We start from the raw sequence: 26,453 nt of genomic DNA, 5'->3' as shown, positions 1-26,453 counted from the left end.
ACTGCTGAATATAGAAGCCCTGGCGCCGGAATGGAAATCCATCAGTTTCCTGTCATTCGACTACAAAGCTAGCCTTCCCCCACTGCACCCTCCCTCCCTTCTGCCCTGGTGGAAGAAGAGTCGTCTCTGCCCCTAGACTTCTGCTCAGGAACTCCCTCTGTTGATTTCTCCTTGATCTTCAGTGTCTTTGTTTTCACTGATTCTCACCATCCAGTATGAGGTATATTCCAAACTCTCCCATTGTTAAAACCACTGTCCTGTGCCCCACTCCCATTGTGCGCCTGCCCGCCATCACACTGTTGCCAGTGCCAATTCACTAAATGTGTCATGCAAGAGACTGGGCCCTCTGAGGGCTGGGGCAGGTCCCTTGCTTCCCAGTGGGGCACTCAGCAAGCCTCTGTTCAGCACATGAACCAACGACTGAGATGTGAATGAATGAAAGTTAGTGAGGCACAGGCTCACCACAGCACAGCAGCACTGGGGTTGCCTGGATGCTGGCTTTTGAGTAATAATCAGAATTATGGTAGTGATAGCTGAGATTTGAGAACTTACTGTGTACAAGGTACACTACTCAGAACTTTGCATAAATTATCTGATTTAACCTTGATAACTACCCTGTGAGGTAGGTGCCATCGTGATCCCCCATTTCATTAGGAAGAACCTAAAGCTCAGTGAACTAACTAACCCAAAGTCCATGACAGGTGAGTGGCAGAGCTGGGACTGGAGCCCTGGAGACACAGAGCCACTCTCTCTCATCCGCTAAACTGTCTCCCAGACAGGAGGACCCCGTGTGACAAAGCAGTTGGCACTTGTGGACTTCCACACGAGCTTGACTGCTTCAGTGGCTCTACACTAGTTACACACCTTGGCTGCTTTATTTTCTTGTAAATGAATGACATGAGAGTTTCTGAGATGTGAAAACATTCAGATGGAGAGTAAAGCCGTGGGTGCCTACATTTACTCTCTGCCTTTCATGCGGAAGTGCTTCTGATAGCCCTAGTGACAATCGCGTGGACTGCTCCCTTGATTTGAATGCAAGGAGACATGCGTCTTTGCCAGAAGATGCAAGCCAGGTGAAATGCTGAAGGAGTGTGGGGCTACGCCTCTCATAACTCAGTTCTTTTCCAAACATAGTGATTAATTTTTGGTTGTGGACACACTATGGGCCCGACTACTGACGTCATAACGTTTTTTAAGCTACGGACCAGAGTTCATTCTAGTTTGCCCCTGTGGGCTGTGTGCTTGGAGTGTGTCAGATAACGCCTGTGTTGCACAGTTCATGTCTGTCAAACAGGAGTGGTCATTCCTAGCTCGCCTTCCTGACAGGGTGCTCTGGACTGCTAGGAGGAGATGCGGCCCAGGGTCATAGCCTGCTCTCCCATGGCCAAAGCTGTTCACTCTGCCCCTCCTGAGGAGCTTGACATCCTATAACATGAGGTGTGCTGGGTGCTAGGGCCCCCTAGTCAACCTCTGCCTCCTGCAGAGCCCTCCCAAGTCTGGGCCTCTGCAGGTGTGGACAGGTCTGTGGCACCTTCTGAAGGCCACTGGAGTTTCCCACCTCAGCTGGCTCCTTTGAGAGAGACCTGGGCCTGTCCCTCTGCTGGGGACACGTGTCCTTTCTCTCCACCCCAAGTCTTGGGTGCTGGGAGCGTCTGCGTGGATGGTCAGTCAGGCATGTGATAATTTCTTCCCAGCTGCTGCTTGCTGTCTCCTTCGTGGACTTGCTGCGCTCTCCTCATTCCTTAAGTATCAATGATTCTTGGGGTCTCAGTGTTGGCCCTGTTGTCCTGGTGTGTTATAGACTGTTGCTGGGACATCTCATCTCCCCCATGTCTTCTTCTCAAACCTGCCTCACATCTCAGGATTCACCTGCCTATTGGAATCTTTCTCTTGGTTAGCTCACGAAGACTCCAAGTCAACCTGTCTGAGTTCTTGTCATCTCCCCTCCGTGCCTCCCCATCCCCCGGATTCTTCCTCTCTTCCCTGCTGCCCATCTGTCTCAGTGGATGGCGCCATCACACACCGGCCCCCGAGGCAGAGGCCTGGGTGTTCTCTCTGGCTCCTTCCCTTCCTTCATCCACACATCCGGTCTCCATCCTCTGGAATCTTGCTCTACAACCTCTGTGGCCTCATCTATTGCCCCCTCCCACTGCCACCACACTTGTTCAGGCTACCACTGTCTCTCCCCTGAAGCATGGCAACAGTCTCCTCATTGGCCTCTGGCTTCCAGCCTTGTCTCCTTCCAAATATTTTTCCACGTTTAAACCAGTGATGTCTTGGAGCACAGATCTGATTGTATTACTCTGTAGCTGAAAATCCTCCAGCAATTCTCTGGTGTCCTTAGGGTAAAGTCTGCATTCCTTAACACATGAGCCTTGGTGTCTGCCCCTGTGTGCCTCTCAACCTGCAGTTCCTCCATCTCATTCCAGCCCCACTTCCCCTAGCAGTTCCCAGAAAGAGGCTCTCTCCTTCCTCCAGGGCCCTGCACACGTTGTCCTCCCCCCGAACGCCTTTCTATCTCCCCCTTCGCCTGGCTCCTTGTCCTTCAGGTCTCAGCCTGGGAATCACATCCTCCAGAAGCCTTTCCTGTCCCCCAGGGCTGGCTCACTTGTCACTCTTCAGTGCTCTCAGAGCACGAGATGCCTCCAGTCCCCCGGGACATAAACGTGGCAGGTGCTCAGATACTTACTAGTTGAATGAATGAAACGACTGTCAAATGTTAAAGAAATAAATTACACACATGCCTATGCTTGACATTAAAAGGCCTGCACAGCTTGGTCCCCAGTCTCCCCCATTGAAGTCTTCTGTTTCTTATAATTGGGAAAACAGAATTACAGGTTTTATCTAGGCCAGTTGCCATGCCGTTACAAGTTTTTTCTTTTTCTTTTTTTTTTTTTAACTTTGTGTTAGATGAGGAAGGAGAGTAGAGAAGCGGGGACAGGTGAGGTAAACAGACTGCCTGCAGAGACTCAAAGCTGAAGAAATGCTGGGGAAAAAAACCGTCTTTCAATTAAGTGTGCTCCCACAGCTCAGCTTTTTTTGGCAGTCATTAGCTTCTGAAGAAGAAGTGCTACTGGGAATTCACCAGAAGGAGCGACCTTAACCCCCATAAAGGGCTGTTCACCTTAAATTAAGCAGTTTAGAGTTAGAAAGATGTGGTTAATTCAGATCAAAGGGGAAAGTCCAAGTTAGATTAAGCAGAGATTAGCATTACTAAAGATTTCTTAGAAAGGCACCCAATTGGACGTTTGTGCCAATTTCTGTAAGTATCACCATATGAGCGGACATTTTAAAGCTTGGTAGTTAGGTTCTGGGGAAGGAGACAGTTCTGCCTATTCGCCCTGTAAGCCTCCTTTCTAGGGTGAGCAGGTGTCCTCCCCCTGACCCGGGCTTCTCGTGCCAAGTGGAGCCTCTGTGGGATGAAGAAGTCCTCCTCAGAAGGGCAGGGCCGGGATATCTCTGTCACCGGAAGCCTTTAAAGAGAAGCAGAGAATAGTCTTGCATTGTAGAGTTCCTCCGCTTTTCCTTGTTTACCACCACACAGATTCACACGTGACTGTTCAGCAGTCAGGACTTTAGTCTGCCACCCTTCTTGCCTGTAAAGGTTCTCCTTTTCAGCACTCCTTTTATGTTATTATGCTTGTTTTGAACTTCTATACATGTGTCTGTTTTTAGCTACTAGGCTGTAGACCCCCTGAGGGGAAGGCTCCCCTTTGTCCTGTTCTTACCCCAGCCCCACAGTGCTTGTTACACTGAGGCCAGTCGGTAGTGACAGCGTCTGTTGGGTGACAGTGACAGTCGCCAGCATTCCCTGGGTGCTTACTACACGTCAGGCACTGTGCTAAGCACTTTACACGCACCGTCTCAGTGAATCCTGGGAACAAATCGCCGTTGTAGAAAGGAGGAGGCTGTGGCTTTGAACAGGATTTGACCCAGATCACACCACTGCCCTGTGACTCTTGCCAGCACCCTAACAAGGACTCTGAGCCCCCCGTCAGGGCCATGTCTGCCTGGCTCTCCACTGTGTCCCCAGCGCCTGGTGCACACAGCGGCACATGGGGCACTTGGGCAATCTCAGGGTGGGCTTCGTCTGCTCGGGCAGCCTGCGTTCATCGGCACGGCCAGAGCAGTGTGTGCTCACAGCCTCGCAGGGGGTGGCGGCGTGGTGGGTGGAGCTGGCCTTTGTACACAACAGGCCATTGAGTCCTCACTGCGCAGAAGATGCCCCTGAACAGATTTTTATCTAGAAAATAGTGATGTAAATGTGTTTATCTAGAAAATAGAGATGTACAGACATCTCTGTCTGTACATGCTGCTTCCTAAGTTTTATACATTTACACATAGCAACATTGAAAGAAATAGGCATGGATGTTCAATTTTGTGCCTTTCTAAAAAATCTTCAGGCTTTTGCTCAAGTGGGAGTGAGTATAACTCACCTCATTTGGTTTTGGGGAGATTCACTGAGATAAAACATGTAAAAATCTAGCACAGTGCCTATACTCAGTAAATGTCTATTTTTCCATCTCACATAAATAAGGTGACTTTTTGTACATTCCTCTCTGTGGTAGTTTAAATGCGGTCTTTGTAGAATGAGAGGAATGTATAATATAACCTCAGAGCCCTGTGTGTTCTACGTGCCTGCCTTTCTGACTTTTTCACCGTTTGTTCATGAGCCAGTGTTACGGATACAGTTAAGTACACTCGGCCCATGTAATGCTGTTAGAGCGATGCTGCCAGAGCCGGCTGTGGTTCCCTGGAGCTCCCTCTGGCTTTCTCGCTCTGCTCTGCCGTGCCCTCCTCTCTCCCCGCCCTCTGTCTGTCTCTCTGCGGGACCATTCCCACCAGCATGCAATTCACACATATGTACAGTTCACAATTTCCTATCTTAATCCACTCCCTCTTCTCCTGCCCTGGTTTTCTCTTTCCCTTCACAGCAGAACTTCTTTTAAAAGTTTTCTTTAGCTGCTTTCTTTGTGTCATTTCACATTTATTCCTCAGCCCATTCCAGCTGAGCCTCTGCCCCCACCAGTTTCTAAAATTGCTTTTGCCAAAGACATCATGTAATTTCCATGTACCCCATTCCAACCATTGCTTTTTTTCAATCCTCATTGCATCCTTTCACCAGCATTTTTACCCTTTAACGTCCCTTTAAAATTTTTTTCTTTTTTATTAAGGTGTAACTAACATTCACTGAAGTGCACAAATCCTGAGTGTGGAGCGTGGTGACTTTTGCATCTCTGTAACTACGCCTGCAGTATTTGACGTGATTGGATGGGTACCTCCTCCTTCGGATCCTCACTCTCTCTCCTCTTCCGCCTATGTCACTGGCTGACCCTTTGCATTCTCCCTTGCTGGCCCTTCTGCTCCTGCTCAACTTCCAAATATTGGCGTGTCCCAGGGCTTAGTTCTAAGACTCTCTTTTCCAGTTACACTCCTAGGTAATGTCATCCCATTTCATGGCTTTCAATACATCTGTATTTTGTCAGCTCCCAGATTTGTACCTCTAGCTCGAACCTCTTCTCTCAGCCTGAATCGTATTTTTGACTCCCTATTTGACATTTCTATGTGAAAGTCAAATAGGCATCTCGGACCTGACATGTTAAAATAAAGATCTTTGTTTCATCCCGTCTCCTTCTCTTCCTCCTCCCTCCCTCAGCTGCTTCTCCATAGTTGTCTCCACTCATTAAATGATTTCTCATCCACCCAGTTGCTCACACTAAAAACTTAGAGCTCATCTTGGATTCTTGTCTTCTGCATTCAGTGTGTCTGCACCTCTCCTTGATGCATGCCCCAAAATATCCTGGGTATTTCTTCACTCCATCTCCCGTGCACACCATCGTGGTCTTTTGCTTGGGCTGCTGCAACAGCCTAACTCTTCACTCAGCTTCTATTGTTGTCCCTACAGCCTGTTCTTTTTTTTTTTTTGGTGAGGAAGATCAGCCCGGAGCTAGCATCCATGCCAATCCTCCTCTCTTTGCTGAGGAAGACTGGCCCTGAGCTAACATCTATTGCCAATCCTCCTCCTTTTTTTCCCCAGAGCCCCAGTAGATAGTTGTATGTCATAGTTGCACATCCTTCTAGTTGCTGTATGTGTGACGCGGCCACAGCATGGCCGGACAAGCGGTGCGTTGGTGTGTGCCCGAGATCCAAACCCGGGCCGCCAGTAGCGGAGCACGCGCACTTAACCACTAAGCCACGGGGCCGGCCCTCTTACAGCCTGTTCTCATGCAACAGCCAGAGAGAGGACTTGCAAGTGTGAATCCGATTATGTCATTTTCCCACTAAAAGCCTTCCCTCGGAAGCCGATACTCTGAAAGACCCATGATGATCTGGACTCTGCCTGCTCCTCTTACTTCCCTCCAGCCGTGCTTGCTGTCTTCCTGTTTCTCAAAGGTACCCTTCCTGTCTGCTGTAGGACCTTTGCATTAGCTGTTTTTTTCTCCCTTGAATTTCCTTTCCCCCCTGTGTTGACCCCTCTTGTCATCCAGGTGTCAGCTCAAATGTCATCTTCCAAGTGAGGCCTTGCTATTTCTCTCCTCCTCCCCCCACAACCTAAAGAAGCCCTCCAGTCACACTATTTTCATCACAGCACTTATTTAATACCTGGGATGATCTTGTTTGTTGTCTGTTTCCTCCACAGAATTTGTCTTCGTGAGAGTAGGGACTTTGCTGTCCCGTTCACAGCTATATTCCCTGGGCCTCATACAGTGCCTGGCGCTTAGTAGCTGCACAGTAAATATTGACTCAATCTGTAAATGGCAGATAAAATGAATACTGCTGCTTGGTATAAAGCAAGTATAGTGTGACCAGTCCAATAGTGTGTCTAGAAGCCAACCTGGTGACAGCCAGCAGGGTGAGCTCCTGTGAGTTGCCAGGTGTGTAACTTGAGTGACGTTTGTTGCAGAGAGGAGCAAGTACCAATGGAGCTGGTGCAGCGGGGTGATGTCATCAAGGTTGTCCCTGGGGGAAAGTTCCCAGTGGATGGGAAAGTCCTGGAAGGCAATACTATGGCTGACGAGTCCCTCATCACAGGTGAGGTGACTTGTTTCACCTTCCCTTCGGGTGGGTGTTGGTGCAGTTGCTGGGTCACGTGACTGCTGAATGGGGCTTAGCACATGACGGTTAGTCTCTCTTCTCCACTTCTAGGAGAAGCCATGCCAGTCACTAAGAAACCCGGAAGCACAGTGATTGCTGGGTCTATAAATGCACATGGCTCTGTGCTTGTTACTGCCACCCATGTGGGCAACGACACCACTTTGGCTCAGATTGTGAAATTGGTGGAAGAGGCTCAGATGTCAAAGGTAATGATGACATTTAAAAAACAACATAGGGCCAGCTTGGTGGCATAGTGGTTAAGTTTGTGCACTCCGCTTCGGCAGCCCGGGGTTCACGGGTTCAGATCTGGGGCGCAGACCTATGCACTGCTTATCAAGCTGTGCTGTGGCGGCGTCCCATATAAAGTAGAGGAAGACAAGCACGGATGTTAGCCCAGGGCCAGTCTTCCTCAGCAAAAAGAGGAGGATTGGCAACAGATGTTAGTTCAGGGCTGATCTTCCTCACACACACACACAAATAATAAATAAAAAACAATATAACTGAGCTTCTTCATTTTAGAAATTATTCCAAGAGTTCTATAGAATCAGGCAGATTTTACTGAGTAGAGATTGATTAGTAAACATAGTTAATGAGGGAGCTAAGAATTCAGTCCTTGTCCACACTTGTGGTGTTTTATTTCTTTATAGATTGTGGTTTCTCATGGTCTCGGTGTTTTATTTTCATAGGCACCCATTCAGCAACTGGCTGACCGCTTTAGTGGATATTTTGTCCCATTTATCATCATCATTTCCACTTTGACGTTGGTGGTATGGATTATAATCGGTTTTATCGATTTTGGTGTTGTTCAGAAATACTTTCCCGTAAGTTGAATGCTTTGGGTGGTGTGGTTGTTGTGTTTTAAGTAATCTATTGCCGTTGCTATTCTTTCATGTCATAGATTCGTTGGGCTTTAATTACCCATTACATTTTATTTGCTTGCTTCACTATTGGCAGCAAAATCTTAGCAAGGGTAGAACTCTGCTTCTGCAAGTTTTTATTAAAAATGCTCTTTTCTTTCTAGTTAGATAATTTCACAGACACCAATTGGCTCTCAGTTGTAATGCATAAAACATTTACATTATGCAGTATTGTCCTTTTTTGGGGTTATGAGGCACACATCATAGAAGAGAGGTCACAGCAATTTTGATGGCATGATGATATTATTTAACAAATTTTAAGAAAAATATATTTTTTGCTATGTCCATAAATACCATCTTTAACCTTGCAGCTTCCCAAGCAATGCTAATAGCTTTTTAATAATTAAATATTTATTAAACATTATGTATGAGGCAATATACACATTTTGAGTTTAAAAAGCGGATAAAGAATACTATCTTAGGAAATACAGTTTTATCAAACTTCAAAAAAAAAGTGGGAAATACAAAAAAAGTTTTCTGCTTCAGAAATAAGAACTATATACATCAGTGATTCGCGGTTGAGAGTGATTTTGTTGCCTCATGGACATTTGGCAGTGTCTGTAGAAATTTTTGCTGGTTATGACTGAGGAGGGGGTGCTGCCGGCATCTAGTGGAGGAGGTCAGGGATGCTGCTAAACGTCCTACAATGCACAGGACAGACCCCACAACGAAGTATTTGGCCCAAATGTCAGTGACACTGACGTTGAGAAACCTCGACATACATAAAAAGCTAATGGCCCACTTAGAGTGTATTTGATAACTTCCCAGTGAGTGGAACAATGTTTTTACTTTATTTTAAAAAATATACTGGGGGCCGGCCCCGTGGCGTAGTGGTTAAGTGCATGCACTCTGCTGCTGGGGGCCTGGGTTCGGATCCCAGGGGCACACTGCACCGCTTGTCAGGCCATGCTGTGGCGGCATCCCGTATAAAGTGGAGGAAGATGGGCATGGATGTTAGCCCAGGCCAGTCTTCCTCAGCAAAAAGAGGAGGATTGGCATGGATGTTAGCTCAGGGCTGATCTTCCTCACACACACACACAAAAAAGTATACTTAGCCCAGTTTAATGTATATTTTACCTTAGAGTGATAAAATAAGAAACTACAAATATGGAAAGGATAATTTTTTTCTTTTAAAAAAATTTCTACCCATAATTAAAGGCCTGTTCATTGGGGTACACATCATTCACTCAGATGTCATTTTCTCCCTCAAATTTTCTACCTTAAATTGAAAACTGTCCACATTAAACACTTTCCGACATCTAAGGAGACCTCAGTGCTTTTAAGAGTAACCCATGACTGTTATGGCACCTGACTGCCTAAAATTTCTGCTTTTGCGGGAGAGCAGCTCATTGGCATGTGGCTGTGGGAGGACTCAGTCCTAAACAAGTTGAATATGTGGCTTTCTTCTGTTCCCTGCCTTTCCGTCTTACTTTGGCTTCTTTTGTTTTTATCTGCAATATCAGGGAGGATGCTGGCAAATGAGGTACTGCATGTTCCTTTAAGATGTTGTTGTCGCTCTGCTGTATCAAAATCATTTGTAGGGACAGTGTTCATGTTAAGTTCTAGAAGTCTACCCTATCCTATTAGAATGCCAGATGTTATTTTGACAAGAATTACTGTTTTTTTTTTAAATCACATCATCTTTATCTCTAAAAAATAGCATTATGTCTTAAACATGTCCTTCTACCTAAATCCAACTGTTTCTATGAAAATTAAGTGACCCTCATAATATATCTTATTTTAGAATCCTGTCTTTCAAAATCAAAGAATAAAGTGTAGATGGAAGCTAAAGAGATTGTGGTCTGTATCCTCGATTTAGAACACATGCTTATTACTGTAATTAAGTGAATATGGTATCTCTTGATTGCACTCCAGAAACACCAGCCATTTCGAAAAGTAAACCAAGATAACTCAAGATGTCAGAATGCAAAATAATCATACCAATAGATGCCACCAGGTAACTGGAAAGGAGACCCATACTTTGTTTTGAATTTACAAAGAAAACAATAGTGAAAAACAGAAGAAAATAAAGATGGCCCCAAGTCCCATCCCTAGAAGTAACCGTTTTTTGCACTTTGGTAAACATCTTTCAGTATTGTTGAAAGGCCATAGATAGGCGGATCATTTTGCACTAATTAAATCACAACACATGCCATTTTGTGCTTGCTTTTTTTATTCAACAGTGTTACTGATATCTTTCCACGTCAATAAGTATAGATATACATCATCATTTCAACAGTTGCGTAATACTCCATTTTGCACACCACACCCACAATTTAATTAACCAGTGGAACAATGAACTGACCAGTTGGTTGTTTCCAGTTTTTTGCCATTACAAAAAAGCACTGTGGTAAATATCCTGGTATCTTTTTACACTTGTATGATTATTACCTTAGGGTAGATTCCTTGGAGACCTATAATTTTTTAAAGCTTTCATAATGATGATAAAAATAGTAGTGATGATGTGATAGTTATAGTTTCTTAGACGCCTCTCCTATGCCAGGTGTTGTACTCTGTATATTTATAGGTTTATATGTAGATTATCTCATTTAGTCCTTACAACAACCTATGAGCTGGGTATTGTTCTCTCCATTTTGTATGTGAGGAAGCTGAGACACAGAGAGGTTAAACTAGTGCCAGAGCCAGGATATGGGCCTATGCAGTGCGATTCTAGAGTCTGCTCTTTCGCCTATCAGGGATTTTTATATGACTCTCTCCTCTCATAAGCCTTTCTCTGAGGGAAGCCTGTAGGATCAGGTTGGAAAACTGGCATGCAGAACAATGAAGTGAAGCACCAAAGCAGAGCAGAATACCACGTGTTTCCTAAAGCCCAGCTCGTCACGCCGTCTCAGGTCCCACTGCCTGGACTGAAATGTTCTGATGTGATTTGAGCTCTGTGTGACTCCTCATTTAACTCTCGACCTGCCTGTCTCTTTCCTCTTTTCAGACCCCCAACAAGCATATGTCTCAGGCAGAGGTGGTCATCCGGTTTGCGTTCCAGACGTCCATCACGGTGCTGTGCATCGCCTGCCCCTGCTCTCTGGGCTTGGCCACGCCCACGGCGGTAATGGTGGGCACCGGGGTGGCCGCCCAGAACGGCATCCTCATCAAGGGAGGCAAGCCTCTGGAGATGGCCCACAAGGTTGGCCCTACGCTGCGGTGCTCCTGGCCGTCCTCTGGGGACTTGATTTTGTAGCTGTATACTATGTGATTTATTTTGAACTTAGAAAGTCCTAGTGAAAATAGTATCTGTTTAAAATTCATGTTAAGAGGAAAACCTGAAAGAGGCCTGAGGGTCACACTGTTAATTAAATAAAACAGGAAGCCAGCACTGACTGGGAATGACAATAGCAATAGCTAACAGTTACAGAATTAAACACTTTATAAATATTAGTTGATTTAATCTTATCAACAGCTCTGAGGTGGGTGCTTATTATTCCCATTTTACACATGAGGGAACTGCAGCAGGAGGGGGCTGGGTAACTTGCCCCAAGGCCTTGCAGCTAATAAGGGGCAGAGCCAGGATTCACACCCAGGTAGTTGGGCTCCAGAGAAAAGTACCAACTCTGCGTCTGTGTGATTAGTGGAGGGGTCCTGATGGTGGGGAGTGGAGTAGTGAGCAACAGTGTTTATGCAGCATCTTCCTTTGGCCCAACATACCAATTCCTAACCTTCCATCCTTCCTTTTATTTATTTGGTATTTGTTAAGCATTTCCTATGTGTGGGTCCTGTGTCAGGCCCTGGCAGTGGTCATGGTCCTCAGCTCTCAAGGAGCTTAGAATTGAGTGGGGAGGACAGATGTGGAGTAAGTAAACCACAAGTGCTGAGAGAGAGCGTAGGATGCCATGAGGACAGTTTAACAGGGGCCCAGCTTAGACTTGTGTGTGCTAGACTGGGGGTGAGAGTGATGCGGGTGGTCAGGGAAGGAAATGTCAAGGTTCACCTGAGACCTAACAGTTGAGCAAGAGTTAGCCAGACCACAGAGGCTGGGAACAGCCTGTTCTGGCAGTGGGAACGGCCTGGGGAGGCTGTGCTGCCGTAAGATCGGAGACCATAAGCTTTTTCCCCACCATTTTATCCCCAGCTTCTTGTCCAGTGCCTGGCACGTTGAAAGCACTCATCAGTTATTCACTGAATAAATAAATGAGGAACTGAAAGAAAATCATTGAGAGAGAGAGAGAAACTGACAGGAGATGAGGCTTTTGAGGGAGAAAAGGAGGGAGAGAGGGGCCTTGAAGGGCTTTGAAGGTTTGGTAAAAGATTCAGAACTTAACCCAAAGAATGACAGGGAGCCATGGAGGAGTATGAAGCACCTGTGTGACTGGATTACACGTTGGGAAGATCATTCTGGCTGCAAAGTGAAGGATGGACTAAAAGGAAGCAAGAATTGTTGGAGGAAGACCAGTTAATAGTGTTGAGAGGCCACCACTCAGCATCAGAAACCAAAAGCTGAATCTAACCATACTTGTGGGACACAGTCTGAACAAAGCAAGCAGCTGGCCTTATATAGGGTTTGGGGGAGTGCGGACTTCAGGGGTTGATGGACTTTCAGAAGTGGGTGTGGGGGAGTGTTAGTGGTCAGCTGGCCTCTGGCCGTGAAAGCACAGGTACTGGAGTGTGGTTGCTGCCGACTGGCTGAGCCCAGACCCATGGGGAGTGGTGCAAAGCTGCCGTTGACCAAGCGGGGTGGGTCTAAAAACTGGCTCTGGTGGTTACTTGTCAAGGCCAAGGAACACTCCCTTCCTTTCTTGAACTTGAGTGTGAGAACTTTCTTCTCAGTGGGCTTTTGCACTGTGCAGGCCAGAGAAAACAATTGTTGGCTTGGCAGAGAGCAGTAGGCAGGGAGATAGGCCAACTCCCAGGGTCCTGGCTCCTGACCTAACAGGAGGAGAAGTCTGCATGGTGTTTCTGTCCAGGAAACGGTACCATGCCATCTCCCCTTACATTGGACTGAGAGTGTCTGGCTCAACCTGGTCAAGGTTAAGCCACAGTGTGGATTTTTTTTGACTGGGCAGAGAGGGAACCTATGTCTTTGCAGTGGGAGTGGTAGAACCCCAGGACTGATTGCAGAGGATTGTATTATGAAGTTATGAAGGAGCATTGTTATCTGCTTGAGGTAGTTTGAGTGAAGTTCTGCCTCAAGATTGTGTGGACTCTGAAAGTCCGTACCTTCTCTGTTTGTGGTCACTGAGATGTCGTTGTTTTGGCAGATAAAGACTGTGATGTTTGACAAAACTGGCACCATTACCCATGGGGTCCCAAAAGTCATGCGGGTCCTCCTGCTTGTGGACATGGCCACGCTGCCCCTCAGGAAGGTTCTTGCTGTGGTGGGGACTGCAGAGGCCAGCAGCGAGCACCCCTTGGGTGTGGCAGTCACCAAATACTGTAAAGAGGTATGTAGACCTTGGCTTTGCTTGTCCCTCACTCCTTCAGCCTCCTTCTCCACTCTCGCCAGCTGGGCTGGAAGCCTCCCACCTCCTGCCTCCTCACATGCCTTTTCTCCCAGCTGCCACTGGCACCTGAGTCAGCTGCCTTTGAGGAGGCCTTGGCTTGTGTGGTCTGGAAAACCACTTGGCCAGCTCCTCTGGAGCAGGTGGAGATACGGCTCACAGTAGTAGGTCCCCTGTCACATTTCCAGATCGTCAAAAAGCTGTTCAGTATTCACAGTCATTTACTGAGCATTTACTGAGCATCTGTGCTTGGGACAACGAAAACTGGTAAGATGTGAACTCTGCCCTTTGGGAGTTCAGTCCTTTGTGAGTGCTTAGTGCAAAGGGATACAAAAATGAATGGGGTATCGGGATGAGAGAGGGAGAAAGCCACTCCACTGGCACGTCTGAAATGGAGAGGAACCAGCAGAAGTGAGCCGAATGCCTGATGGGTTTGTGGCACAGTTAATGGGCAAGACTTCATCCTTTGGTCTCTCCAGATGAAAGGTCCCATTTAAGCGTTTTCTGTTTTCAATCTGAATATAGAAGCAGCAGGGTGTGCCAGAATATTGCCCTGAAAAAATTTAAACAGTCTGAGCAAATATGATCATCAGTAAACGTAGGAAGGTGACATGGATGCCTTGAAAAAAAGTTGACAACTCTTCCTGGACAGGGAATCTTCCAGAAATTTCCTTTCGTGTTTTGACTTGCGTGTAGGACCAGACAGTCCGCCATTTCTCCTCTCACCCTTCTGATGTTTCAGGAAGAACTCTGCTCACCTCAGTCAGCCTTCCTGTGCTGCTTTGTCAACCCAAATAAGAACAGCTCCTCACTTCTTTCCCCTGCCACGTCGCCCCTCCACCCCCACCCCAGGGTCTGTCGATGGGCACTTATCTCTTCTTCAAAATGGCTTTGTTACCATTTACCTATTCCATCATTTTTATGAAATTATTTGCAGCATAAAAATAATGTTTTTCCTCTCTTTGGCACCTTCAGTCTCCCCCCTTCATTTGGGGTGTTTGATGTGAATTGCCTTTCTCCTTTCTAGCCTGCAGCCTCTCCAGTATCATGAGGCAGCCACCTAAGGAGAGAGTTTAGGCTGTTTAATTTTGTTCAGTTTAATAATTACAACGTCTGTGTCAGATAAGAGAAAAAGGATTGCTGAGTCGACAGTTGATCTCTTCACCTTTCCCTGCGGTTCTGCTTCTCGTCCCTCCCTTCCCTCTTCATTCCTGGTTGCTGCTGCTCTCTCCCCTGCCCTCACCCCCGTCTTTGTCGGCCTCTCTCTCAGCTCACCTCTCCCCTCCTTCACAGGTGCTTGGAACAGAGACCCTCGGGTACTGCACGGACTTCCAGGCGGTGCCGGGCTGTGGAATCGGCTGTAAAGTCAGCAGCGTGGAAGGCATCCTGGCCCACAGCGAGCACCCGCCGAGAGAGGGGACGGCTCACCTGAACGGGGTTGGCAGCGTTCCCACAGACACAGGTATCCCTGCCCTTTGTCTCTGCTGCTCCGCCTGCCGGGGTTGGGTCGGCTGGGTCAGGTGGCCTTGAGCCAAACCACAGAGAGCACCTCGCCAGGCACGCCCCTCAGGTTCCCGACTGTGGAGAAAGGCGTCTCACAGCTGCTGTGCTGCACGCCTGCCTCCCCCAGGAAAGCCTACAGTTTCTCTCTTGTTTCTCTCTTTGGTACATCTGAATCTTGATGCTGATGGCAGACAAAGTAGTGTAGTACTTAAATTTGTAGAGATCGCTTATCTGCTCTGTAATCTTGAGTCTCCTCTTCCTTCTCCCAAGTTAGTCCTGCTTCTCATAAGCTACAAAGTAGACAGATGGGAATTTTACTTTTGTTCTTCCTAAACTGGAAACCTCGCACGTGGTAGAACTCTGATGGAATGTGTCGTATTTACAGAGCTGGCAGCAGTCAGGGAAAGCAGATGGAAATGGTCTGCCCAAGCCAAGAAGGGACACTGTGTGGAGTGACAGCTGCTTTTGAATAATGGCCTTTCTTGTTCTAAGGATACCTTGCTAGCCATCAGCGTGAGAATGTGGAAAACCCCCCAAACCAAAAAAAACCTGTCTCTAGTGTTTTCTCTTAAGTATGTTGGTAGTTAAATCTTGATTTAGATTTTATTGTTAAAAGCTGTCTACCACCTTCTAGCAATTTAAAGTCCCAGGATGACCTTTCCATTTAGCTTCCAGGGACTGGTCCATGGACACCTAACTTAGTGGCACACATAGTTAAAAGGTGACAGGTGAAAGACTCACTGGCCTTTTAGGAGGTGTAGCTTTAAAACATTTCATAGAAGTAGACTGTCCATTTGCTGATTCACTGTGGGTCATCTCTACCAGGCAGTGATGAATCTAGGCAACACTTGCTTTTGGTGCTGGACAGATAACTGTTTCTAGTCCCTGTAGAAGCAGCCCCAGCAGATAGCTCTAAACGCAAATAAGGACACTACATAATGTTTATGTTTATAACATTTTCACACATATAACTTGCACCTTTTAACACCCCATTTTAAGTAATTCCCATGTGTTCTGCACATTATACTTTTTCCCTGGTCCTTTAAGAATAGTGTTCCAAGAGGCATTTACTATAGTTATAGTTTTCCAGAACAGTTAAATGGATATTTTGCTGTTAAAAGGATTCCACAGTTTTTAGTACATTCTCACAGTGAAATTGGACTCTTTGGGAATAACCACAAACTCTTTTGAACAGATGCGGCCCCCCAGACCTTCTCTGTGCTGATTGGGAACCGCGAATGGATGAGGCGCAATGGCTTAACCATCTCCAGCGACATCAGTGACTCTATGACAGATCATGAGATGAAAGGCCAGACGGCCATCTTGGTGGCTATTGATGGTATCGCTCTGCTCACACCTTCATCTTGCTGTCTCAGAAATGAAGTTTCTTGGAGATATCAGACAAAAATAGATTGCTAGTTTTTTTTTAATCTTCCTCTCTGTTAATTTTAGTTCTGTTTTCCAGAAGGTTGTCTTGTCATTTTTTTCACTTCAGTCTCAGTCCTGAGGCCCTTTTTTACTATCTCCGTCTTCACCCCCAGAGCCAGCTCTGCTCTGGCGTCTTCTAAACTGTCTTCACCATCAGTGTTTGCTTCTGTCTTCTCATTCATCACTGCAGACAGAACAGCAATTCACTTTGCAAGAGGTATAACCACAGGGTGCCTTTAAATACTGAGATCCCTGTAACTTTTCACAGAGCTTCTCAAGAGTGCATGTATCTTAGTACTCAGATTATATCTTGGTCTTTACATCTCTTACTTTGTTAATGTTAGTTTCTGCCCGTGGAAGCAAAACTATATGCAAATAAGAAACAATAATTTATGTTGCTGTATTTTGAATGCTTCAGCCAAATATGTCCTCTTCTCCTATTCTCTCTTTTTTTTTTCCTGCTCCCACCACCGTGCCTTCTCCTAATGCCTTCTCCTAAGTCCTTGTAAACCACAGTCCCCTCAGCTCATCAAACCAGAGTGAACTCAGCTGAAGGAGCCATGCCCCTCACATACCGTTCATCCTCACTCTGCCCCATCACACCACAGTCCTAGAAGGCCTTCCTTCAGTATCTGAAGATTCACTCCAAAAAAAAAAATTCTACAGAAATGTTTTCTATAGGAAGAGACTAAAAGGAAGGATTGATTTTCTAGCTATTAGGATACTTGTGAGTTTTTAAGTAACATTTGTTCTATTTCTCATATTTTAATAGCTAATATATATTGAGTTATGAGCCAGGCATTCTGTAAAGTAATAGAAGCTCCTTGCAGAAAATTTGGAAAATTCTGAGCTATAAATAAGAAAAGGAAATCACTCATTATGCTACCCTTCAGAGAGAACCACTATTAACATTTTGATAGTCCTTCCAGACTTGTGTATGCATCTGTAAATGTATGTAATTTTTTAAAAAACAAGTCAAAACCATATGACGTTATATAATTTGGTGTTTTGTTTTGTGCATGTAACATTATATCATGAAAGCTGTTTCCAGTCCTGAAATCTTATTTGCCCTGGCGCTGCCCAGTGCTCTGCAGTATGCTGAACTGTGGGTGTCTCCTGCAGGTGTGCTCTGCGGGATGATCGCCATCGCCGATGCTGTCAAGCAGGAGGCCGCCCTGGCTGTGCACACCCTGAAGAGCATGGGTGTGGATGTGGTTCTGATCACGGGGGACAATCGGAAGACAGCCAGAGCCATTGCCACCCAGGTATGGGCCTGCGGCCAGGGGTGGGAACATCCTTCCCCTTTAAAATTATAAGTGATTTTAGACTCAGAAGCAATTTGAGGAAAAAAGTAAGCGCCAGTGCCTCTAGTGCTTAGCTTTGCTTCTGGTCTTTCCTCCTTGCTGGGTGCTTTTCTCTCCATGTGTCTGTTCTGCTCCAAGCGGAGCAGCATCCCACAGGAGACCACTGTGCTGCCACCGCAGAGATCACGTCCCTGGGACCTGGGTCCTGTAACTCATGTGGGACCGGCTGCAGCCCTGGGAAAGCAATCCCAACGATCTCTATTTCCTAGTCTTTGCAAGGGAAAAATAAACGATCATGGCTTGAGGGCTGAAATAGACAACTTTCTAGCCTTTATATTACGGGAATGTTTTGCCAGCTCAGCTCTTCTCACTCGTGTGCACCAGGCAGGTGCCTGGATCCCGGGCGTTCTCCAGCAGCGCTTGGTTCTGAGTTTGGGCCGTGAGGACAACACTGCTGTATGCCTGCCTGACTCCCCACATGGCGACGGCTCCAGTGTGAATTCCTGAAAATTACATACCCCGCCCCCCCAAATGTGTGTAAAGCTGTATGCTTTTGGAAACAAATTACTTCTTATGAGGGAAGCAGCAGTACCTCTCTGTAGGTATACCTTCCTTGCTGGACTTGTTGAGCACCCCCTTCCTGGTTCAAACTTGCTCATCCATTCAGCAAGCACTTATTAAGCACCACCCATGTGACAGACAGGCTACAGAGAGGAGTGAAGAGGGCATCTGCCCTCGTGCTCACGGTCCTATGGGGGGTGGACCAGTGACCAAGCATAAATCGAGTGCTTGGTGCTTTAGCAGAAGAGTACACGGGACACGTGGGAGCCGCTGACTTACTCCCCTGACCTGGTAGGGGCCAGGGACAGCTTCCCAGAGAGACGATGTTTGAGCCAGGAGTGGTCAGATGAAGAAGAGGGGGAGGGAGAGGGAACGGAAAGCTGACCTTTCCAGGACAGAGCAGGCAGCGTGAGCACCACCTGGGAGGTCCAGAGTGGCACTGACTTGCAGAGCACAGGGAGCTGAATGGTGCAGAGTCTAGAGGGGCCCACTGGGGCCGCGAGGTAGGGAGCCAGGGACGGGCAGAGGCCAGATGTCGGGGTCCTTGGGAGGCTGACTGAGGAGTTGAGATGTTGTCCTGAGGGAAGTGGGATCCATTGGAAGACTTTAAGTAGGAGAGTAACGTGACCAAATGGTGATTATTTTGGAGAGACCACTAGGACAGCATGTGGAGAGGAGAGGCGGGAGGCCAGGATGTGGGCAGGGCCTAAACCACTGCAGGGCCTTGGCATGGGAGCAGGGGATGCATTTGCCACGTGACCTGGGATCTGTAGGGATTGTTGGCTGGCATTATTGACTGGACTTAGGGGCTGAGTGAGGTCGGGGGAAGGATGACTCGCAGGTCACTGCTACTGTTCACTGTCCTTTGCCAACACTGGGTGTTGTATATTTATGTACATTTTGACTGCTGTTTTCCTTTCCTTTTAGGTTGGCATCAACAAAGTCTTTGCGGAGGTGCTGCCTTCTCACAAGGTGGCCAAGGTCCAGGAGCTCCAGAACAAAGGGAAGAGAGTCGCCATGGTGGGAGACGGGGTCAACGACTCCCCGGCCTTGGCGCAGGCTGACATGGGCATTGCCATCGGGACAGGCACAGATGTGGCCATTGAGGCGGCTGACGTTGTCCTCATCAGGGTGAGCGCGGCTGTCTTCTCCTCCCCTGTTGCCCAGGTTCTGGGAGCGGTGGGGGCTGTGGGACAGAGCTCCTGATTCACCACGTGTTCCTCTCCTACAGAATGATTTGCTCGACGTGGTGGCTAGCATTCACCTCTCCAAGAAGACTATCCGGAGAATACGACTCAATCTGGTGCTGGCGCTGATTTATAACCTGGTTGGGATTCCCATTGCAGCAGGTAGGGCGGCTCTCAGCGGCTCTGCCACCCTAGACTCCAGCTGCCGGTCAGAAAGGCTTCTCTCTGCCGGCCGATCCCCGCTGAACTTAGTGAGTAGCCACCTCGCTGGCTGGCTGGCCAGAGCATTGTCGAAAGAGTTGATTTTATTATGTTCTCTGCCTTATAAGTCTATAAAGGTAAACGAGGAACTGCAGAGCAGACCCAAACTGTCGTTCAGTCTGGTCCTCTCTGAAAAGCTGGCCAAGATGCTTGACTGTTTCCTTACTGTGGCCTTATCTTCTGAACCATTTATTAAGACAACAGTCTGAAAAATAATCCTTATTAACAGTTACGGGGCACCTGCTACATGCTACGCACAGGGTATGATGTTTCTGAACCTTATCTTAAAAGTTAATCCTGCCCAGGTTTTACCCTGACTCACAGGAATCATGGAAAGAGATGGATCTTTTCTGTTTTATAACTGCTCCCTCCCCCCTTGACTCTTGTGTTGCCAGAGAGGGAGAAGTTCCAGACACTTCTGCAAGGGAAGGTTCCCACATGGGCTGAGACCTGTTTTTCAACACGACTTTCCCACCTCAGGGTACCCTGTTATGCTCAGGCGGGTAGGGTGACTCACATAATGCATTAGCATGTCCACCTCAGCGTCCTGAGCCAGTCCAGCCAGGCAGGCGTACTTCCTGCCCCAGAGCTGGCTCAGGCGCTGATTCCCTCCATGTTTGTGCCTCTTCCACAGAAGGAGACGTTTGCCCCTAGGTGGACAGGGTCTCCTGGCTCTGCCCTGGGGCCTGGCTCTCATTGCCCTTTATAAAGGTGTTTTGAAGCCCTTGAGGGAAGAAAGAATGTGTAGACAGGGACTGTGGTCACCAGCAGTGTGTTGTCCAAGCACTCACACAGTCCCTGTGGTGCCGCAGGACGGCTGGCTCTCTGTACCGTCTGCTTCTTTCCCTCTGGCTCCCTGCTGTCCTGCCATTGCCCCTCTGGGTCCTTGGGATTCCCTGCTCCCCTGGAGCTCCCCCTAAAACAGGTGATGCCAACTGTGGACAGTTCTAGGAAGGTCAGGGCGGGTGGGAGACCCCAGTCCCCTTGACAGCCCCCCCACTGCTCAGGTCTGAGACAGCCTACCTCAGAGGCCTGTGGGCATGTGGTCACGACACGGCAGCAGGGGTTTCTGAGCCACCCTGAGGAGAAGAACTTCACGGTGGGCGGTAAGGGTGGGGGCCCGCTCCTTGCTGTCTCCTCTGGGCGGCAGTGTGAGTGTTGTCCTCCCCTCGGCCAGGTGTCTTCATGCCTATCGGCATCGTGCTGCAGCCATGGATGGGCTCAGCGGCCATGGCGGCCTCCTCTGTGTCTGTGGTTCTCTCGTCGCTGCAGCTCAAGTGGTGAGTCCCAGCGTGGCGGGGGCACAGCACAGGCCGTGTTTATGAGAGCCTCCTCAGGAGACCCTTTCGCTCTGCATGCACAAGGCAGATTTGGCTCACCAGTGCATCTCCTGCGCTGGGAATGGGTGTGTGCTGTGCTCAGGTTCCCAATTCGTTCACCTGAGGCTTGGACGGAAGAGACAGCCGTGAGTGGAGCCAACTGTGTGTGTAATGATTTATCAGCACCATAAGCAAATACAGTAGACCCTGGGGGTTACGTTCCAAGACCCCCAAAGGATGCCTGAAGCCTCACATAGTACTGAGCCCTATACATACTGTGTTTTTTCCTATGCGTACCTATGATTCAGTTTAACGTATAAATCAGGCACAGTAAGAGATTAACAACAACTAATGATAAAACAAAACAATTGTAACAATATACTATAATAAAAGTTACTGTAGATCTTAGCAACCTCGGCATACAATTTTTTTTCTGCTTAAGTTGAGAACTTTCATCTTTTCACCCGAAGGAAACACATTATGGCTTCCCTTTGGCATATCCAAATTGCCAGCATCTCTACTGTTGCGCTTTGGGGCCATTATTAAGTAAAATAAGAGTTACTTGAACACAAGCACTGTGATACCTTGACAGTCGATCTAATAACCAAGACGGCTACTAAGTGACTAATGGACAGGTAGCATCTACAGCATGGATGCCCTGGACAAAGGGATGATTCATATCCCGGGTGGGCTGGAGCAGGACGACTCGAGATTTCGTCATGCTACTCAGAACAGTGCGCAATTTAAAACTTCTGAATTGTTTATTTCTGGATTTTTCTATTTAACATTTTTGGACTACTATTGACTATAGGTAACAGAAATCGTGGAAAGCGAAACTGTGGATAAGGGAGGACTACAGTCACACACCACATAATGGTGTTTCAGTCAACTACAGACTGTATATACAATGGTGGTCCTATAAGATTAGTATCATATAGCCTAGGTGTGTGGTAAACTATACCTTCTAGGTTTGTGTAAGTACACTCTATGATGTTTGCACAACGATGAAATGCATTTGTCAGAAAGTATCCCCGTCATTAAGCGATGCATGGCTGTGCCATAATTTACCTCTTAACAGTCATTACATGCTGGGCCGTTCTAGTTATTCTGCTCAAGGGCTGTTTATGTAAATATATAGACATGGGATCTCTGTATATAATTTGTCCTTTTTCAAAAAAGATGTTTATTTATTCATGCTTTCATGTAACAAAGGTTAATGATAGACTACTATGTGCCAGGCATTTGGATAGGAAGTTTCTAAATCAGGCAAACTTTACCTGAACTCTAGGAGTTTAATATCCTTTCTTTTAAAAACCATGAGGTTTTGATACTACGTGTTATTGAAAGACTTGGGTGAGAGGCCTTCACTAGGCTTAAAAAAAAAAAAGACAGCTTGTGTGACCAGAATGGCTCAAATGCTGTTGAATTCTTGCTTTCCAGCTATAAGAAGCCCGATATGGAGAGGTACGAGGCCCAGGCCCAGGGCCGCATGAAGCCCCTGACCGCATCTCAGGTCAGTGTGCACATCGGCATGGATGACCGGCGGCGGGACCCCCCCAGAGCCACACTCTGGGACCAGGTCAGCTACGTCAGCCAGGTGTCTCTGTCCTCCCTGAAGTCCGACAAGCTGTCTCGGCACAACACTTCGGCCAACAATGGTGGAGACAAGTGGTCTCTGCTCCTGAATGACAGGGATGAGGAGCAATACATCTGAAAGCTCCAGGCAGGTGCAGACCCAGGGGCCCATCTCCTGGTTGAGCAGCCGGCCTGGCCCTCCCTGTGGATGAGGCTTGAACCGAACAAGTGCAGCACCAGCCGCCAGGTGGACAAAGCCCCCCTCCAGCCTTGGGGACTTCCACTCCCTGGACATTCCTGGTCATTCCTCCCTGCAACACATGGCCTTGTCCAGATGTGGCTCCTGGGCAGGACCACTTCACCTGAATCCCACTGGCCCAGGGACCAGGCATCCTGGCCTCAGCATGCTACTGGCGTGGGCTTATCGGAAGCCTTGCTGGATTCCAGAAGAGGAAAGGACAGTTAGCCTCCCTTACAGACCTCTGCTTTAGTATTTGGGATGACTACTTGTGAAATGAGGAAAATCTCATCAGGACCAAAAAGTCAGCTGGGCCTTTCCATAGAACTCATTAAAAACCTCAGTGTTGGGCTCTTTTTGACGATGCCCATGAGCATCACGTGGCTGAGACTGCAGTTTACCTCAAGTGCACCTGTTGTTTTCTGCTGGCACAATTTCTTTTCTGTTCTTGACACTGGGGATCCCCCCGCATCACCTCTGAGGGCAGGACTGGCGTCCTGGTGGTCCTGCTGCTGCTGCTGTCTGGCGCTTCTCCAAGCACCCTCGTGTGTGCCCTTCTGCCTGAATCTGCTCCCTCGCACGCCCAGCCAGAGAGCTTGCCAGGCTTCTCTTTAAGTCGAGGAGAGTTCTTTCTTGCTCACGAGCCCCTTCTCTGTGGAGCCGTGGCTCCTCCCTCCACAGAGTAGAGTGATGTTGCTGGCTGTCACTGCTGCCCAACTGGAGTGAAGGTCTCAGAGCCTGAGACCTGCCAGTCCAAAATCCGATTTCCTGTGGGGTCCAGGTGCTGGGGACTTAGGGGGCCCCTGGTGCTTGGCACAGGTGTCTCTTGAGGGAGGCGTGTGCATGCAGGAACCACCTCCCCAGCTCCAAGAGCTTCGACTACATGGTCTGCTGTGTGACTGTCACCTCATGGAGTCCAATAAGAATTCATGTCAGTGGTGCCCCTGGGGTTGTGCAGCTCTGAGGAAACAGTGGTACCTGAATAAGAGGAAATCACAGTTCTCCTCCACAAACTTCTTCCGCACGCTGAGTTGGCACCTTAGGAAAAGGGTGCCCACAGCCTGCCAAAGGGACAGTCTATTTCTCACTCTCAGTGGCTCTTTGTGATCACGTGACATCGGAGGGGCAGGAATGGGGCTGGTTTAGGCACTGAAGTGGGTGGTGATTGACAGAACCATGTGGGAGTAGACTGGTAGAGTCAGAGTAAATTCTAAGGTGGAGCCCTCATCACACACACAAAATAATTTTAGTTATTTATTGAGTGTCAGTTATTTTCCAGGGACAGTGTAAGCACTTTTTATAGTTTACCTCTAATCTTCCCACCAAACCAGCAAAGTAGGTATTCTTGTCTACATTTTACAGGTGGGGAAACAGGCTCAGAGAGGCAAAGTATCCTGCCTAGGATCACACAGCCGGTACACATGCCAGAACAGGGATCCAAATCCATGTGTGTTGGCTCTGAAGTCTCCTCTCTGCTGCCTCCTTGACTATCAGTTTGCTTGATAAGAATAACCAAGAAGCAGGCCCTTGCTCCTGGAAGAACAAATCTGCCAGGTGATGTATTCATTGTATCAGCTCGGGCGGGAGGCATGATCACAAATCATCTCACCTGCCCCTTGGGTGGTTCATTTCCAATTTTGCTTATAATTTAGTTTTTGCTGGGTCTTATCCTCTAAAATCCAAGTGCAGGGTTTTGTTGTGTTTTTATTGTTTTCAGTCTTCCTTCCCCTCCCTAGCCCCTCCTGCTGTGTGTCCTCAATTGTGTCTTCTCTGTTCTTGGCTGTGCTCGGGGAATGTTCCTTGTTTTCTGACTAGGCTAATCATTGTCTAAAGAATCTAATTGTATTGATTTTTCAAAAAGCTTTTAAGACCATAAACATCATGTCTATATGGACATGAAAATATTTATATAATTGTACAGAAAATAACCTTTTAGATGTTGAAAGTGTAAGAAATTATTTAGGGGGGTTAGATAAGAACAATTCCTACTTCAAAAACTTTCCATGCTGTATTAGAATAAAGTTTCTTTTCAATCATCTAACAATCTGCCTGTGGCTGGCTCTGTCTGTGAGGGAGAAGTGTGATCAGGGCCAGTGCAGCGAGGTCTTCAGTGAGAACTTCCAGGCGCTGGCTTTGCTCTGTCTTTTTGGGGGGCGGAGAAGGATGGGGTTTTAACAGCGGAGGCTGTGAGGGTGGCCAGAGCCCTTTGATCTGCCGTCCCCAGCACCGTGTGAGCCTCTTTCCCGAATGCCTGCCTCAGAGGTATGTGGGGTGAACTCCGAAGGGCAGCCCCTGTCGAGGCAGCCGTCCCACTGGGCCAGACACGTGCCTGGATTACCCCTTACATGCACTTCTCTGGTTGATGCCCTTCTGTGATTGTCTGCTAAAGGCTGTTCTCAAACACACACATTTTAATCGGGAAGACTTGTTTTGTGTTCCTTGACCCTGAGGGAGTGGGGCAGGGAGAGTAGTGGAAAAGTCTGGACCGAGAGGCTCTGTGGGAAAGGCTCTGTGGGCATCCTGGGGTGAGGGGGGCCCTAAGTGAGCTACACATGAAGGTGAGGTGACAGAGTAATGTATCATCCAAACCAGGGCACTTTGAAGAGTGAGAGGAGGTGCTGTTAATAATTATGCCAGGACAACTGGCCTAAACCGGGACCACCCAGGCAAGCTGGGACCTCTGGTCGCCTCCCTTAAAAGGGAAATGGATGGGGCTGGCCCGGTGGCAAAGTGGTTAAGTTCGCACACTTCACTTCGGCTGCCTGGGGTTCATAAGTTCGAATCCAGGGTGCAGTCCTATGCACCTCTCATCAAACCATGCTGTGGCGGCATCCCACATGCAAAATAGAGGAAGAGTGGCAACAGATGTTAGCTTAGGGCCGCTCTTCCTCACCAGAAAAGCAAAAGGGAAATGGACGTTGTGAAGTCGTCACTGACACAACTGTCTCTGTAGAACTTGGCCCTAATTGTAGGTTCCACAGGCATGCTGGTGACACGCTCCTGTATCACATTTCGAGGTTTTTTCCCCCTGTCACATCCTGATACAAACGCTTCCCTGTAGAATTATCTTGTGGTGCAGTGTGAGCACATAGCTGGAGGTCAGTCCCGGGTTTGTAGCATGTGCTGGCGCACTGTGGTGCCCTCCCACCCACCCTGTAGGACTTCACACCAGGCGTGCCTGACTACTTTCTGGATGCCCATGTATGGGAATTTCGTGTTGTATGCGTGTCCCATTGTGGAAAGGGAGGGTTGATACCACTTCAGGAAAGGATTCCATTTCATTAGAAAATAGATGCTTTCTAAAACTTGAGCAAAATTCCCTGATATGATTCCACATGCACCAGAATAAATCATAACATCTGTCCATTCCTGGTAAGTTTTCAGTCTTTAACACCTTAGCGAAGAATTGTGATGGTATCACCTTTTCCATAAATAAATGTAATAATTCTAGTTTTTTTTAAAAAATGGCATCTGGAAATTTACGTGTCAAAAAATAGATTCCCCAAATTGTTCTACTAGTTTACTAAGGAACCAAGAATAATAAAAGTGATCTTTATTTTAAGAAATCAAGTATAGTCCAAAATCAGTCAATCAAACAGGTTAATTAGAAAAAGA

The 26,453-nt window shown here is 47.6% G+C and overlaps 1 protein-coding gene across 7 annotated transcripts in view; it reads left to right on the top strand.

Moving 5' to 3' along the window:
- The window catches only part of ATP7B (ATPase copper transporting beta), a 98,470-nt gene extending 73,588 nt beyond the window's left edge, over positions 1-24,882 (top strand). For 5 of the 7 annotated variants that reach the window (XM_087436109.1, XM_087436105.1, XM_087436106.1 and 2 more), the window contains 12 exons: positions 6,905-7,032; positions 7,147-7,301; positions 7,782-7,916; positions 10,960-11,154; positions 13,223-13,405; positions 14,756-14,924; positions 16,161-16,304; positions 17,516-17,658; positions 19,186-19,389; positions 19,490-19,607; positions 20,884-20,986; positions 22,466-24,882. In XM_087436109.1, the coding sequence (XP_087292235.1) occupies positions 6,905-7,032; positions 7,147-7,301; positions 7,782-7,916; positions 10,960-11,154; positions 13,223-13,405; positions 14,756-14,924; positions 16,161-16,304; positions 17,516-17,658; positions 19,186-19,389; positions 19,490-19,607; positions 20,884-20,986; positions 22,466-22,739 (1,951 nt within the window). In that variant the 3' untranslated portion in view covers positions 22,740-24,882. The remainder of the gene's footprint in view (positions 1-6,904; positions 7,033-7,146; positions 7,302-7,781; positions 7,917-10,959; positions 11,155-13,222; positions 13,406-14,755; positions 14,925-16,160; positions 16,305-17,515; positions 17,659-19,185; positions 19,390-19,489; positions 19,608-20,883; positions 20,987-22,465) is intronic. The other 2 variants (XM_087436107.1, XM_087436110.1) reach the window with 2 other exon arrangements.
- Positions 24,883-26,453: the final 1,571 nt, after the last annotated feature.

Source organism: Ceratotherium simum, chromosome 10, assembly GCF_057802395.1.
Source record: "Ceratotherium simum simum isolate JZ-2026a chromosome 10, ASM5780239v1, whole genome shotgun sequence".
In the NCBI taxonomy this organism is placed as follows: Eukaryota; Metazoa; Chordata; class Mammalia; order Perissodactyla; family Rhinocerotidae; genus Ceratotherium; species Ceratotherium simum.
Note: the sequence above shows the minus strand (reverse complement) of the source record. Positions and strands in the feature narration are given on the sequence as shown.